At 40.2% G+C, this 17,906-nt stretch overlaps 1 protein-coding gene across 3 annotated transcripts in view; it reads right to left on the bottom strand.

Moving 5' to 3' along the window:
- The window catches only part of SNX16 (sorting nexin 16), a 29,752-nt gene extending 18,986 nt beyond the window's left edge, over window positions 1-10,766 (bottom strand). For 2 of the 3 annotated variants that reach the window (XR_013921906.1, XM_080340564.1), the window contains exons 1-3: window positions 10,617-10,766; window positions 5,359-5,819; window positions 1,524-1,610 (exon numbers count right to left, since the gene is read on the bottom strand). Coding sequence is in view for 2 of the 3 variants with exons in the window: in XM_080340564.1 (XP_080196690.1) it covers window positions 1,524-1,610; window positions 5,359-5,730 (459 nt within the window). In the remaining variant the exon portion in view is untranslated. Of the gene's footprint in view, window positions 1-1,523; window positions 1,611-5,358; window positions 5,820-9,863; window positions 10,142-10,616 lie in introns of those variants that run through there. The other variant, XM_080340565.1, reaches the window with a different exon arrangement.
- Between the last annotated feature and the right edge of the window lie 7,140 nt (window positions 10,767-17,906).

Here is a 17,906-nt window from a genome sequence, read left to right as displayed (position 1 = left end):
TTTTATAATGCAGCAATGTCAGCTCCAGGAACTGAAACATACCATAGTTCTGAAACTTCTAGAGAATTACAGAACAGGAACATAACAGAACTTTTGATGTATACTGAAAGACGAAAAAGCTTCAGTCAGTGACACAGGGAAAATTCTTCCTTTTAAACAGAAATCCTAACACCTATAAATCAAGCTAGAAGCCGAACATTTTTGTCGAAGATTTGACTGCAAAACTAAGGAATTCACGTGTAAAATATAAATACCTAATCTAAAATGAATACACCTGGCATTTTAATTTTTCAAACTACTAACAACCACACTAAAAGTCAACACCTGTAAGCAAGTTCTTGACCTATATATGGCGTAGCTGACCAAAATACAAACTTTTGCATGACTTGACTTCTGAAATAAGTTGAAATCCCCAGAATGTCATTATCTTAAAAGAAGTCAGGCTTTTGCCAATACATTCCTTAACTTAGGATAGACTCAATTAAAAGACAAATTTCTTCAGAAAGAAATCTCTACAAACTAATTCAGATTGAACAATGTGTGGTAGTTTTAGACCACACTGATGTTTTACAGGTAGCCTAAAAAGATACTCAAATAGGTCAAAGCAAGAACCCAGAGAAATGTGTAAGTTCAAGTCCATATTCAAAATTTCAGCAGAATTAAGTTCTTAGTTGATTAGGTAAACTGATCCAAGGAGCAGAACAGGTAAACAAAAAATCCCTTACTATTGGTTAAAAAAGGGAATGTTAAAAAGTCACAAGTTTGAACATGAAAGAATGTAATAGCAGAGAATACGTTAAACTTGGAATGAAAGGGAACAATAGGACAAGGAAAAGTGCAATTCTGTTCTTCTACTTCTATGCTTCTATAGAAATAATGCTAAATGGGATAGCCAAACACTATCTACCAATTAAAAAAAACCCAAAACCTTGTGCTTTTTAGACAAACATTTTTGGCTTTCAAGTGTTCTAAAAATATTAAGTTGCTGACCCAGAACTCCTATTTACCCAGCATTTCTGCCTTCAGCTTCAAAAATCTAATATAATATTTCACAACTTCAAAGACACTGAAAATAAATGAAAACTGACTATCATATGAAGAACTTGTTACATTCATGAAACCTCAGTTATATCATGAAAAAGTAGAGTTTGTTGCACTGAAAAGGACCGAATAATTACTGGATCATTCCCCTGCAAGAGAATACAGGCTTCTAGTTCTATTTCTATGCAGGGAATACAACTATTAAAGAGTTGATTTCCTTTATCACAGAGACTAGGAATAAAGTATGAAGGACACTAACAGCTTCAGATGAAGAAAGACCTTTTTTACACCAGCTGTGGCTATTTCATGTATCTTCGAAAAAATGTGGAATCATATGTTTTTCATTCGTGAATATAGTATGTGTTTTATATGCAGCAAAAAAAGCAAGAAAAGGAAAAAGTGACAAAAAACGTTAGACACAATGAAATATGAAAGAAAAGTGAGGCAATTTAGCTGAGAATTTACCAGAATATAATTCTCACCTTGTCATTAAGTCTGGAGAAGTCAGTATACCGTCTGAAAACCACCCAACTTTCCTCTGGACTTCGTTTTACCAGTATTTTGTACACCTGTGTGCAAAAACAAGAATATCAGAAAAATGTGCAGAACTTCATGCTGCCATTGTCTGGAAGGCTGAAATTATCCTTTATTTCTTAATGAAACAAGACTCACAGATTAAAAAAAGTCCTCAATTGGATTTTAAAATAAAACAAAAACCCCCGCCCCAACTTAATTATCAGTACAAATAGTATAAATTAATTTCAGAAATTAAAGAAGCTTCAATAATTCCTAAATACATTTAACTAAGTTTTCTATCTGTAATAAAGGGTTTGTGAAATTGCATCCAGATTTCTTCCCCAGGAAAAAAAACAAGTCTCAGCTCTCAAAGAGGTAAGTGAAGTATGTTTTAGCGATCTACTTCAACCTTTGCCAAATTTTTTACTCTACTAATCCTTGAGACTAACCTGTGTTTGAGATGACTGTAATAATCAGGTACTGAGTGTTATATTGTTTTAAAATGTCTCATCTGACTTGTTTCACAAGGAAAAGTGATACCAGGATAAAAATAACATCCTCCTCTGGTTCCATTTGTCTTGAGTATTAGGTTTTGTCTTTCCACGCAAAATACAACCACTTCCCGAGATAACTGCATCAGAATGATTATACTACCACTGTAGAACAGAAGTAATGGATCCTTTGAATCAGATTTAGCAAGACAACAGCACAGCAGTACCATTATCCTATTTAAAAGCAAATGGATAAACATTTTTTTTTTTTTGTAAAGCAAACCATTACCTTTTACGAGGACTGATATTCAAATGCCTGAACACAATGAATCTAACAACACACAACTTCAAACAGAAAAATATTGAACAGTGTGTACAGAAGAAGGGTTCTCATTTTACAACCTCACTTTCTGCATGGCGCTAGCTTTCCCAGTCCTGGTGTTCTCTAGTTAAAAAATACAATGAAGAAAAAGATGGTTTTGGAATCATAATGATAAACAATCCCTTTCAGGCATTCAACCAAATTCTATTTAAAACATGTTCTAAAGTGTTACATAGTAAAATCTTCTCCAGTATTTTGTGTTTTCACAACAAGTTGTCTTAACTGATAAATGTATTTTTCTTGTTGCAGTCTCAGCATGCGATAATCGCAGTGCTATCCAACTTCTGTACACATGTGAGGGTGCTTTTAGCTTTTTTGTATTCCATGATACATTATATTGCAGACAATAACACAAACTACAGATAACTATGGTGCAAATTGAAGCAAGTTTTCAGCTAGCGCTTCTCTTATCTACTTCTTAAACACAGAATTCCACTTTCAAGCAGTATCATCTGTGGAAGTCATGGACTCCAGAGGCAATATTTCAGTCATTAACAAAACGCTATTAGAGTTTAAAATCCAAGCTGCAAGACATGTCTGTGAAACCAGCATTGAAACTGAACTCTTCTGCCTTCCATTTTCTGTGTGTTTGTCCAAATGTTTTACCAAAAGTACAAACATTTTTATTTTCTTAAAATTTCACAAACCAGAACTGCTATATAAAATTGTCAAGGTTCTTTGCTAGTACACAATAAAACACAGAATGAGAAGCTCTGGAATATACTTCTGAATTTACTTGCTAAAGGTATTTTATTATTTTGTTCTACTAAAAGTTCTGCAAAGGCATTGCTTACAAATGCATACATGAAAAAAAATCCAGTTAGTCTGACAGTCACTTTGAATAGTTAGACAACTTTTTATGTCTTCACAAATTATGGTTGACTTAATTATAATAAGGAGCACAATTGGCTCATGATTACTGGTCAAAAAAAAATATGGTCAACCTGAAACAAACATTTTTTCTTGCCAAAGCTGAGAAAAATGTGGGGTTTGTTTTTTCTTTAAGATTTATAATTAATAAAGAAGAAAAACTAGAATATCACAAAATCAAGTGTCAATTCCTTCACATAAGGTCTTGGGGGAAAAAGCCTACATATATCGACAAATTAACATAATTCCAGGCAATCCTGAATTGCCTTATTCCATAAGTACAAAATATTCAATGAAGATATGTCAATATTTAGTAAAAATCTCTGGCTGATTGAGCTTCTAATTATCATTTCTAGTTGGTTTAAATAAAAAAAAAAAAACAAAAAAACAAGTGCTAATTGACCATTCTGGGATTGCTAACTCATTTGAGACTAATTGCTTATAAACATAGACATTTTTCAGCCTAGGTTTCTTCTCCCATAAGCTTCAGCAGCCTTGTGTTCCAGCATGCACTAACATTTAACTCTTGAAGTTAGTACATCACCCAGCTTAAGTAATTCAAAATCATACTCCTGGGAACTATGAGATGCTAACAAGCAGTAAAAAAATTTCAGCAACTGAGTCTCCCTCTCTTACAGTTGATTTCAACTTAATTTCCACTGTCTTCTGTCTCACTGATTTTGCACTGCAGAAGCAACCAAAACTTCTAGGACTAATTACTTGCTGGTTTTAATGCACAATAGCAAGCTTATTTTCAACATGCAACTGAAAGAAAACCCAGTTAATTATGTACTTCAGAAACAAACATAACAACAGACGTGAATTCAGGAAGAGCAAAAATGCATCCAAGCACTTTAACAACATAGAATGTTTCATGTGTACTGTAACCTGGCCTTCTACATAAAATAAGGAGTCAAAGTTGTCACAGTAACTACAGTTGAATAACATTGTACATGCGAACTGGAATATGCCGTGGCATATTTTCAGACTGACTCTTGTCAATTTAATAATAACATAGTTTTAGTTTTGAAGGTATTATTTAAAATTTTAATCTACATATAAAAAATTATTGGTTCTTATGCTACCCTGCACGAAGATGATAGAAACTGAAAACCTTATGACAAGACAAACCATCACTCCTAAATAATTAAAAAACAGCATCAATTAATTTTTTGCAGAAAGAACTTGATGATTTTATTAATATTTCAACATTAAGGACAGCAGATTCCACAATTCTCTGAAAGAAAAAAGGAGGAAAAAAAAAGTTGTCTGCTGTTTCCTCCTCCTTACCTATTTGTGACTGTTGCTCTCCTAAAGTATCACTATTAATAACTAACTAGTAACAACCAACCTCCATCAGTGCCACAAGTATTGCTTAGTTATCTCAAAGAAATGTTTCAATGACGAAAACAAATGCACAAATGTGTTAATATATTTATGGCATGTAAAAAAAAAATCTGAATTGCCACCTACAGTACATTTTGAAAATCCATATAAATCAGTTACACTGGTTTTCTGCCATGAGCTATTGCAGATGCGACATATCACTCTGCTGTTTTCAGAACATTTCCCCACGTTAGAAACTAAACATAGCAATGCAAGAAGCCAAAAACTATATGTCTGCATTTTAATACAAATGTTGTATGTTAACAATAACTGTCAGAGGCAAATATCAGCATGTCTTACCATTCATTTCAAATAAAAGACTACATTTTATTTAAGATATTTAACAATCCAGAGCTTCTACAAGTTCAATTTCACAAGGACTTGTAATTTTGCAGGAATTCCTGCCTTTTCTAGCAGAAATTGATACCTCAAGTAGAATGAATTCCTTCTATTCCACGTACACAATTAGAAGAAACACTGCCTCCAAGTTTTAATTTTCCCACCTATGTAACAGGAATGATATTCTCCTGTACTTGGAAGTTAAACTAGTATTTATAAAGTACGCCAATATCCCTGAACTGCAAGATTGACTACTAAAAGAGAATGTAAAGTATATTCAATTGTTATCTTGTCATTAGAATATGAACTATACTATCTATCCCCAAAACTTACAGTGAATTTTGCCCTTTCCTCCATCACCTCATAACCCAGTATCGTAGGTGTGGATGGTCGATCTTCCCAGGTCCTGGAATCTGAATTCTGCTCTATTTCTTCTACGGGCTGAGCAGAGTATTCTATGGATGTATCCATACCTATAAATTTAGTCCTAACAAGTGGACTACTACACGCAGATGATGTAGAACCAATCTGGTCAGGCACGCTCATCTTTTTAAAACTACCAATGGCAGAGTCCTCTAGCTGTCCTTTTGATGAGCTGGAACTTGTTGAGATGCTCCCAAAAGAAGAACTTCTTTGGTTTCTGTTTGTAAAGCTGGGTGATGAACTTCCAATAGGAATTGGAACAGGTACGTATGGTGTTGCCATCTTTCATGAAAGAAACCTGTTTTGGGCCCAGGAGTTTAAGGTTCATTCACTGCATAAGCCATGTTTTCTCCTCTTTTCAAGAACAATACCTGCAGTAAAGGAGAGAAAATATTGTTGTAATTTTTAAGTAAAAGCAACACTAAGATACTTCTTTGGAAAAATTTGTATCAGTGTTGAGATGGTATTGACAGGTACACATTTTCACAAGAAAATTGGCTTCATTTAAAATGCTGCTTTTAAATGGTGTATCTACGATTTGATGGATAGCCTTACAGACATTCTCTGTCTTTCACTCTTAAAATTAAAATTTACTAAGTTAGATTACAAAAGAGAAAAATCTTTTTGTCCTTTATGATTTAAGTGCTGTTTTGCTTTATTGAAAAAGTCAGCAATTTTTATAAGCAGCTGGTGTAGTTTTAGCAGCTGTTTAGTATAAACAGTACAGAAACTTTTCTCAGAATTGCTTCTGTAAGACATCCAGAGCAGACTACACGAGCTAAACATGCATGCAACAATATACATGACATAAATCAAAAGACTACACAGTAAACAACTTAAATGAAAAAACCTATTTGCATCTATTACTTATTCACTGAAGTTTAATGGATCTGTTTTCAAACAAATATTTTTTCAAAACAACTCTGTTGCACATAATGCTCCAGACATTTGTAACAATGTTAACTGAGTGCCATTTCTATAGTTCAAATTGGAGCAATTAGGTTTTACAACCATTTACATCAAAAGCAGGGTTATAATAGCAGCTAGTTTTTCATTCCAGCAGATTAAAATGGAAAAAACAAGTTCAGGGAAAGAAAGATAGATAGAAGACTTTGTATTTTTCTTCAAGAGAACCATTTCAAGCAAAAATTAATCTTTCGTGCACACGTGTGTACATTTCTTTAAAAAAGCAGAAGAAAACTAAGATGACAGTAAACTGCCAAAAAAGTACCATCTCCTTATTTTAATGAAGTACGCAAAGAGGAGCTCTTACAAGATGCAAATTAGAGGTCACCTCTTTGGATTAATAGGATTTGAGTCACCACCCATTTCACTCAAGAGTATTCCAATCAACCACGAGGCTGCAAGCGGCCGTGAAGAGGGAAACCATCAACCTGATTCATGTCATATATACAATCAATCATCTACTGGAGCAAAAACCAAATGAGTTTCCTAATTGCCAGGGTGAAGTGATGCTTTCATTCTCTTGCTAAAATAAATCCTAGCGAATATGAATAAGGAAATACATATCAAATGAACCAGCTTCAACAAGAAAGAGTGAAAAATGTTTTTGAAAGAGTTCGAGTGAAGGGGGAAGAAAAAAAAAAAAAAAAAAAAATCAAACTTCTTCATCCTTTCAGCTACGTAGGAAAATCTTCACATATTGTGTATGTCAGAAAGCTCAGGGAACTTAACCAGCAAGAACAATTTCAAACTGTCAGTGACTCCTTGGGAGCAGCTCTGCTTCACTGTGGGATGAGGCTGGACACTTGCAGCATCTGAGGGAGCAGAAATGTCATTATTGTAAACTCCTGTTGATTGACCTTGCTGGTCAGGTACAAGATTTGGACTTTCCAGCAGCTTCTGTTGCAACATGGTCTTGTGCTTGGTTGTGTGACTTAACTGCACATGTCAGACAGCTGATCATATAGTCTGAAAGCATCAAGTCACATCTGTCTTGGAGACAAGACATTCTCCTGGAGTTAAACCAAGATCTAAATCCCTTTTTCCACCAATATCTCAGCAAGTGAATCTGTTTTCTGCCCCGAACAATGAGCTTCACAATAATTTTTTTTTTTTAATAGATACAGAAATATCAAGACAAAGTATTCTCTGATTGGTTTTCTCTAGCAATATTCTCTTCTGCATAAAACACTAAACAGGGTAACTCCTTTTTCACTTGACACTTCACTGACTTTTCCATGTTACCAGAGTAAGGAATTGAGAGCATCCCCTTAAAGAATCACCCACCCAGCTATGTTCCTGGGACATGTGGGATTAAATCACTATAAACAGAAGAACCCAGTTGAGTTCAAGTTAGCAAAAAAATCAAAGGATCTGTACTTTTTTTTAAAAAGTGGTTATTATGTTCTACTACATGACTTTATGACTCTCAACCAGGAAAGGAAAAGGAGCCCACATCTCAGGGAATCTTGTGAAATTCACTCAGGAGTTAATCAGATTTCGAAAAGAAAAAAAAGCCTGTGCTTTTCAGGATTTTTTGGGAAAAACAAAACAAAACAAAATAACGACAAACCATGACAACACTTTTACCAGTCACACTTCTGCACAGTGTCTCTTATGGAAGAACTTCTGTCTTTAAAAGTGAAATGCCAGTCAAGAACTTATTATCTTGAGCTTGTATACTTACTACTGCTCTTAACTGCACATATGTAACTGAAAGGCTGTAGAGCTCCACAGAGCAAAGCACTTGATACTAAGAATCCGACATCTATACTGCACATGCTTCAGCAGCTTTTATGTCAGACAAACTGTAATTTGGTACCATTGACTGAACACTCATTAGCAGTGGGACTGCATTAGGTCTGCTCCCAGGATACATTTTCTGTTTTTCTTTAGTACTCTGCAAGATCATTGCAAGTTGTGACCCAATGCATATTAAATGGTCATGATATTTGCTTCTAAAGGATATTCTGAACTCAATGTGACACAGTAAGCATACCCATAGATAAATAAGTGGGAATGATACTACCAGTGTCACACCCAGATTCCTATAAACTCCGAAGAGTAGCATAAGAGTATTCTTTGAGTAACAGAAATGGCAGGCCAAGTGAGAAAAGGCCACATTGTGTAATTTATTTTATTTCCCCAGAAAACAGAAAAAAGATATTACATCAGAACTCAGGCTCATAAACACATACAGTAAAAATATAACAATTTCTAAATATCTAAAATATTTACATGGTATGACTGACAGCAGGGCTTAAAATCACATTAATTTACACTTTATGAAGACTAAACATTATCAAAAGAATACAATGCTCAAATGAGTGTCACAACCTTCAGACTCAAGCCTTTTCTATTAATATATAAGTTTACTACGAACTCATGCAATAAAAGGAAAAGAAAACCATTTGGTAAAAGAAACAAACTTCTGGGCAAACCATACAGATCCTTGTTTACACGAGTGCAATGAGGATGGAAGATATAGGTGCACAGTCTGCTACTACCCAAGCTTCACCATGGACTGGTCTCACATGTCACTGCACTAAAGCAGTAGAATCATTGCACCACACCAGCTTCCAGAACACCCAAGAGATAATCCAGCAGCTGCACTCTTTTCCTTGTCTAGGTATTTACTTTACTTTTTGTAAGAAATTTGTTCCCTGTTCTGAACCTGTATTCAGTTTAGTTTGATGCCCAACTGTAAGGTAAGAATGAAATAAAAACAAGAGAATATTTGCTGGATGTACTGAACTGCTCCATCTGAAACAGGATAGGGCCGAGTCCCAGGAACCCTGCTGTCACATGCTACAAAACAGTATGACACCAACTTACCCTACAGGGTGTTTACAACAGCCGCCTCCCTTTTTGCGGGTGAAGCAAATGGACTATAATAAAAGCCACTTAAAAATGGTTTGCCTCCACCTTGCAGCTATCGCAATTCCAAACCCTTTTAAGCTAATGGTTTGAATGTTCACTGACAAACACGTAAGCCACGCAATTCAAGGATAATAGATTAGAAACAAAACAATCCTTATTTAACAGTTCTAATTGGATTTAGAAGACTTTTAGCTATGCGATACTATTTGTGATCTGGTTACATGTATTACATCTCTGGACAACAGTCAGGCTGGCTTTTGTTTAGAATTTAAGTGCTACCGCGGAAGAAATAGTAGAATATTTAAAGAGAAAACCTGCCGAGTTAGGTTTAAAATTAAAAACAAAACAGAAAGCAAAACCCCAACATTTTGTGCCGACTTTAATCGAGTTAGTTTAATGACACATTTCATCTATTTATGAACTCAAAACTGGGGTCTATTTATTCACACCTCGCATGCATAAGAACACAGAAGAGGGCAATTCCTGCCCCGAAGAGTCTGTCACCAAGTTGGAAACAACCGAGGAGAACTCCCCTCCCAAATCCCACAGCAGGACGTGTTTACGTTGCCTACCTCTGCCTACAACTTCATGGTTCTGAAACAGCTGGAAACCAAACAAAACCCGTCGGTATCTCAGTCAGCTCCCAGCGCCCGGCACGGCCCTGGAGTGGCGGTCCCCGCTGCGGGCGTGGGGCGGGCAGCGCCGCCCGGAGCTCAGCGCTCCCGCCGCCCGGGCCCGCCCGGCGCTCGGCACCGCCGCCGATGGGACGCAACTCGTGCCCTTTTACGTAACTTCAGGAGCGGCTGCCGAGCCCGCGGTACCGGCGGGTCGTGCTCCCTGCACGGCTTGCGAGCCCTGCCCAGCCGCACGGGCCCACACACCGGCAGGTGCCACAGCTGAGGCACCACCTCGGAGGTGCGGCGCCGCTTCTCACCCCCGCCCTGCCTGGGGAAGGCGTTTTCCGTCCCCGCCGTTCCGCCCTGGTGTGACCAGCCCCGGCCGCGCCGCAGCCCAACCGCCCGCGACGCCCCCACCGGCAGGGCCCGGCACAACCGCCTCCGCACAGGTGCGCGGGAGCTGCGCCGCCGGCGGGGGCCGGCGCGGGACGGGCGGTGGTGGGACTCTGCTCTCCCGGCCGCCCCGGCCCGAGCTCCCCACTGCCTCACTGACTGACTGACTGACTGACTGACTGACTGACTGCCTGCCTGCCTGCCTGCCTGCCTGCCTGCCTGCCTGCCCTCCCGTCTCCTCACGGCGCCTCACGCCTCCTGCCCTGCTCGCCCCTTCCCGCCTGCCGGGCCGGCAGGGCGAGCGCCCCCACTCACCTGCTCGCCGCGGCGATCGCCTCCCTCTGCCGTGCTGCCGCTGGGGCCGCCCCTCCCCCTCGGCCGGCCCCGCCCCCCGCGCGCGGCGCCCCGGGGCTGGGGGCGGGCTGGTACCTGCGGCGCGCGGGCAGGAAGCGGGCAGGGACTACGAGTCCCGGCGGCCGCGCCGCAGGTAGAGCCTCCGTTTCCCGGCAGGCAGCGCGGCAGCCTGCGGCGGGACGCGGCCGCGCTGCATCTCGGGTGCGGTAGTTCCTTGGCCTCGCGGGGCTCGCTGGGACCTGTAGTTCCGCGCGGCGCGGATGGCTGCGGGGAGCGGGGAGCGGGGAGCGGGGAGCGGGGTGCGGGCTCCGCGGCGGGGTCAGCCCGCCCTCGGCGGCCCCGCTCCGGAGAAGCCGGCGGGCACGCAGGGTGGGGCGGAGGGGCTGCGCCCTCCTGGCTCCCGAAACCCCAGAGCTGTGTCAAGCGCGGGGTGTTAACGACCTCGAAGTCCCGCTGTACCGTGGGGGCTTCTCATACGGCAGCCGAACAGGTGCCGTGGTGGAGCGCCGGCGTAGAAGGGATCAGAGAATTTTCGGGGGTCGGGGGGGGAGCAGGGGAGAGGAGGCGGAAATCACAGTTCTTACGTTCTTAAATAGCAGTGGGAATAAAACAGTATCTCTCTACACGGACAGGGACTGAATGAACGCAGCATGGTTTGTGGTAAAGGGTGCATTTTCTTCATATATTTTATATTCAATATGCATCTATATTCTATATGCATAGCATATATACGCATAGTATTATATTACATATTATGTTATAATATTCGAATATTACATATTATATATGCATCTATATATATATTCCATATACACCACATATGAATGGGATACATGGAACTTCCGAGAAAGTCTTTTCAATTTTCATCTCTAGGCTACCACACACTGGCTTTTCTGGGATTCCGCCTCCCCCCCCTTCCCCCTTGGGATCTTTTATCTGGAAAATACTTGAGCACTTCACGATTTTAGGGTAGCAGCCTGCTAGAACAGTAGCTGTGACTGCTGCCTGACGTCTGTCTCATAGTCATAGGTCTGGAAGCCCTTAGATGCAGCTCTTGATCAAATGCTGAACAACTGATCTGCTTGTTTGTAGTAAACCTGATACTTTTTGCAGGGCACGGGCACACAGTGTGGCAAAACCCTGCTGGGAAGGTGGTCTGCTCTGTGATTGCAAACAGTAATATGGGCCTGTTGCATAACTCTTGTCAGTATATACTGCTCTGGAGGCTGTTGTTGCCACCACTGGAATCATATTGTTAGGTTCTTAGGGATTTTTATCTTTCCTGTGTCATATTGCTTAAGCAGTACATCAGACTGTTTGGAATTAATTTTGAATTTAGTGGTTTTTATGGATGTTGCTCTTTCAAGTAATTTCCTCAGATTTGGCAGGGTAGCTAGCATTCATCATGAGTAGAATTAATAGATTTGAAAAGCATTTGTGAAAGACTAGTTCAGAAGCCATGCTGTGGGGAATTTTTTTTTATATAATTGTCTCTTTAAATTCCTTATTCTGTTTTAAATATGCACTCAGTAAGACATAACACACTAGATTTTTGGAATGTGCTATATTAATGCATATATTAAATCAGAGGAAATGTAGTAAATTGCATTTTGCACTGCCAAACCTGATATGATGAGCATATAACTATTATGAACTTTGTATCACTCAAGATGAAAATGTCCTCTAGCATATAGGGGCAGAAAAGAAAAAACTTCTAGAAACAAGACAACCTTAACTTCCAATTGTTCAGAACAGTTTGTTTTTCTGTATAGTAGCTGATCATGTCTGAGCATTACGATAATTTAGCTGTATATTCTGTGTTTTTTTTTTTTTAATGTTTACTGTAAATATTTTTTAATGTTTCCTACCTGTACCAAGCTACTTTCTAAAAACAAATGAGGTATTTTCAGCTCTAGGAACATTTGATAGTTATAAGTGTATGTTTTTTAGTGTGTTAGTCAGCTATCCTGACAGCTTGTAACATTACATTTATTGTACAGGTTAACATAAAATTTTTGACAGCCCCCACAACAATAGTGATGTCACTTTTCACTACGATGTTGTCGATCAAACAAGAGCCCTATCCCGAATCCTTTGGAGAGAACAAGGCACTGTTTATCGCGGTGAGCAGGTACAGGGATACAGCATGAGCCTGCATTTCTTTGGTCACTTGGGAATTCCAAGGACGTCAGTGGGATTTTTGGCTGCTGAGGAATGTGAGCTCGGTGCCCTAGCGTCACACAGTGCTATTCACCCACAGACTCATCAGGAATGGCTGTTGCTTCGCTGGGGTGTGAGTAACTATGCAAGATTAAGATGAATTGAAATTGAATCTGTGCCTTTTCCTGGTTTTCTCTTTGTTGCAGCTCTTCCTCGCGTACTCTGGCTGTAGCCATCCGCAAAGCTTTGCGGCTGCCTTGCTTCAGCTGCTGGTGTCAGCAGAAAATCTGTGGCTTTCATCGCAGGCTAGACTGAGCCACCCTGTGGCAATTCCGTGCATTTCACCTTTATTGATTCGACAGGACAACAAAACGAGTTACTGAATGTGCAACAGACTGGAAAGTATTTGCTAGGCTGCCCGGGAAAGTATTTGAAGGTTTTTTTTTCTGCACAAATTGGTACCACATGCCTCCCATGTTCTGACTCCATCCACTAGTTATTTGGTTTTCCAGAGGACTGGTATATATATTTTAGTCCTGATCAAAATCTGTGAGGCCATCATAGTCCATAGTGCCAAAGACATTATTTTTGCTAATGCTAGCTGGTTAGCTAGCTTAATGTAACCTTGTTTAGAGGCTGGGACTTGCAGAAAAGCCTGTTAACGTAAAAGAACTTTATGCAACCTCTGTGAGCAATTTTATCTTCTGTTGTAAACAAACAAACAAACAACAACAAAAACAACAACAACAACAAAAAAACCCAACAAAAAACCACAAAAACCCCCAAAGAATCCCATAGGTGAGAACTCGGGGATAATCTGTTATTAAGTAAATGCAATCTCTGCTGTGCTAGTTGAAGCATAATGGAATGTTTTCCAAGTCCCACCTGCCCTCACGATTACGTGAAACACTGAGAGCAGATTTTTCAATCAGGTTGTAGGATTTCGGCACTCAAATCTCATTACATTTCAATTGGATATAGACACTCAAATTCCAGTGTATTTTGGAATAATTCAGGCATTCAATCCCATTATACTTCAATGGGATTTGGGCCTTTCTCAGGATACTGTGAAATCTATGACTTGGAGGATATTTCTTTTATGACAAAAAAGCCAATTTTCTTTCTCGGCTCTAGAGTTTTCAGCATTAGAAATGATGGAGTTTCTCCTAAAAGCAGTTATTTCTCTTATTCTAGAATGGTTTGGATTGGAAGGCAGCTTCAAAGGTCATCTAGTCCCAACCCCATCTAGTCCCAACCCCAACCCCCATTTTTCACTAGATCAGGTTGCTCAAAGCCCCGTCCAGCCTGGCCTTTATCACTTCCAAGGATGGGATATTCACAGCTTCTCCGGGCAACCCGTTCCACTGTCTCACCACCCTCATGGTACAACATTTCTTCCTTACTCCAGATCTAAACCTACTGTCTTTCAGTTTAAAACCTGTCCCTTGACCTGTCACTACAGGCCCTGGTAAAAAGTCTGTCCCCATATTTCTGTAGACCCCCTTTGAAGTACTGAAAGGCTTCAGTAAGGTCTCCCAGGAGCCTTCTCTTCTCCAGACCGAACAACCCCAACTTTTTCATTTTTTCTTCCCAGGAGAGGTGTTCCAGCCCTCTGATCATTTTGGTGAACCTCCTCCAGACCCACTCCAACAAGTCTATGTATTTCTTGTGCTGGGAACGATGGAGCTGGACACAGTGCCCCAGTTGGGGTCTCCTTCCAGGTTCAAAAACTACACAACTTTAAAGAAGTACAGCTGGATATTTTGACAGTAGGCATAAACAGTGAAACTGAATTTCATAAAATGTGGATTTCCAGGTCCTGAGTTGTGATCCTGAAATACTTTAAGCAGTTGCTGTGTCATTCTAATGTGTCTCCATCTCATAGATACTGTATCAGTGTGTGTATATGTTGCATTTTAATACTTTCTATGTCTGTGAGATACTACTTCAGCACATCTTCAGAGGGACTCTGGCTTTTAAAGGACTGAAAAAGATGACATACCCTTTGAGAGCTCCTGTCCTTGGGAGGTTGTACTACAGTTTCAGATATCCAGTGGTCAAAAAGGACTGAGGGAAAGGTAAGCGATGGGATTTAGACTCTGTTGTTGGTTGGCTCTTTGCCTGTTTGGTCTGCCTGTCATTCACTGCTCTGTGGCTGGCTGTGTTCAAGCTTACTTTGAAATCATCACAAGGCATCTCACCTGTGCAGTAGAGGGTCCTGGAAACCTGCACTCCTTCAGAATTTAAAGTATCACGCTGAGGACTAGGCTCTCCCAAATTCCCGTTCCTTGTTAGCTCTAGATCTTTTATGGTTTCTAGGACTTGGTTTTATCTCAGGTTTTGAATTTCAGGCTTGACCCTTGTCCAAAACACTCAGGTGTGGGATACTGATGGCCCGTTTGTTTCCTAATAAGTTACTTTCAGCCTGGTAACATCTATGTGTTATCTTCTGATGCTTGCCATAAGCTTTACTCATAATATAGTTTTATACCTCAATTGGTTTCAAGGCGGTATCTTGATAATAGACTTTTTATGTAATAAAAATAGACTTAATAGACTCATGTTGTGGATACTAGATTCACAGGTATAGTTCAGCTGCTTTATATTATTCTGACAATTCACTGAGGTACAAATGGGACTTACCAGCTTTCTATTCTGTTATGTCTGTTGAGCTTCTCTCAGCTGGGAGTCCTCACATAAGAAAGCAGAAGAACCCTCTAAGGAATTAAAACATTCCTGCCTGTCAGAGTAACAGGGAATTTTTCTCTCTCAGGAATTGCTTCTGAATAGAGGAGCTTGCAGGTCTTATGGCCAGTATTTTCTGATGAATTAACCGTAAGTGTGGATTTTGATTTTGTGTTATAACATTTGCCTCTGTCCTGTGGCAGGTATTGAGATCCCTAGCAAACTGTGTCCTTCCTTCTTCCTTCTCATCCTCACCGTCAGCATTTTGAACCCCTGTCCTAGCTGGGCATATCTTGCTTTGGCTTTAAAATACACAAGTAATTATGATTACTAACTGCTAATACTGGTGTGTCATTAATAAATACAAATATACAGAAGTATTCTGATCATTGATTCTATTGATGCTTGTGCAAAATTGTCCTTGTTGATATCTGGCTACCCTCTGGAAAAGGAACAAAATACATATTTTTGACAATAGGTAGACTTCATGATATTCCACTGGGATCCAGCTTTCCCTATCGCCTTTGCCTTGGTCTTTACTGGTAAAATCAGCTTTCAGGGGCTCTCAGTCCCCTGTGATCTGTGGGAAAGTTTGAAGCAAGGCAATTTACCTTGGTGAAAGAAAATTACATTGGGGAACATTTAAATAAACTGTACAAATGAAAATCCAGCAATCTGGTGGGATATGCCCATGAATTTTGAAGGGGTGGACTGATGTCACTGCAAGGCCACTCCTGATTTTGAAAGTCTGAGAAGAAAGAAAATGTCAAATGACAAGAGAGTCTGGAGAGCTATGGGCCTAATGTTAATCTCTGAGAAGGTCATGGAGCAAATAATTCAGGGAACTGTTTCTGAACATGAAGGACAAAAAGGTGATCAAGAACCGTAATTAGGAAGTAGAAATAATGTCTGACCAACCTGATAACTTCCTATGATAGGCCTGCTGGGTGAGGGAAGAGCAATGGAAGTTGTTTATCTTGAATTAGTTAAGACTTTTGGCACATAAAATCCTCACAGATAAACCAAGTAAGTAGCATCTTGATTAATGACCTTGATGATGGCACAGAGTACACCTTCATCAGGTTTGTGGACAATACAAAACTGTGAAGAGTGGCTGATATACCAGGGAGTTGTGCTGCCATTCAGACAGACCTGGACAGGCTGCAGAAATGGGCTATTAGGAGTCTCATGAAGTAAAACAAAGGGAAATACAAAGTCCTGCCCTTGGAGAGGCAAAACTTCATGGGATAACCAGTATAGGCTGGGAACCAGACAGCTGGAAATCAGCTTTGCAGAAGAGGCCCTGGAGGTCCTGGTGGACACCAAGCTGAACATGAACCAGCAATGAAGCAAAGAAGGCTACTGGCATCCTGGGCTGCATTAGGAGGAGTACTGCTGGCAGGGTGAGAGAGGTGGTCCTTTGCCTCTCCTCAGCACTGGGGAATAACATCTGGAGTGCTGTGTCCAGTTCTGGGCTCCCCAGTACAAGAGAGATGTGGACATGCTGGAGCGAGTACAGCAAAGGGCCGTGACGATGGCTGTGGGCTTGGAGCATCTGACAATGGGGAAAAGCTGAGAGAGCGGGGATTGTTCAGCCTGGAGGAGAGAAGGTTCAGGGATGTCCTGTCCTTGTGCAGAAATACCTGATGGGAGGGTGCAAAGAAACTGGAGCCAGGCTTTTCTCAGTGATGCCCAGTGACAGGACAAGAGTCAGAGGGCACAAATGGAAACACGGAAAATTCCATCTGAACATAAGAAAGTACATTTTACTGTGCGGGTGATCAGACACTGGGATAGGTTGCTTGATGATATTTAAAACCTGATTGGGCACAGCCCTGAGCAACCTGCTCTGGCTGACCCTGCTTTAAACAGGGGCTGGAGTAGATGATCTTGGGAGGTCCTTTGCAACCTCATATCTTCTGTGATTCTGTGAGCCTAGAGGCCCACTGTGCTGTGTTGCTGCAGAACAAAAAGATAACAGAAACAGTTTCTGTTTTCTTAAAAGCATCTACTTTTCGAAGACTATGTGAGCAAAATTTGTTCTCATTTGCTGTTGTGTGATGAAATAAAATTCAGTTTGTTGCAAGCTGACGGGTAATCTTTGGATGTACTTTCTGCTACTTTTATTCTGAATAAGAACATTGTAAAGAAAACCCAGGGAGTAGATAATAAATAATTATTGTTAATTGAATAGTAGACTACATGGTTTCTTCTCAATCTAAATAAAATTATGGCAGAGATTTCAGACACTTTGATTGAAGAGTCATATTTGTGTGCAATAATGACTTCATTACATGCATTTGAAGCTTCAAGTTTAAAAATGGTTAGTTTGCTCTTAGCTAGAAGAAGTGGTTTTAAATGTTCTTTATTTTACTCATTGAAACATTCACTTACTTTCCTTGCATG

The sequence above is a fragment of the Nesoenas mayeri genome (assembly GCF_963082525.1).
Source record: "Nesoenas mayeri genome assembly, chromosome: 2".
Lineage (NCBI taxonomy): Eukaryota > Metazoa > Chordata > Aves > Columbiformes > Columbidae > Nesoenas > Nesoenas mayeri.
Note: the sequence above shows the minus strand (reverse complement) of the source record. Positions and strands in the feature narration are given on the sequence as shown.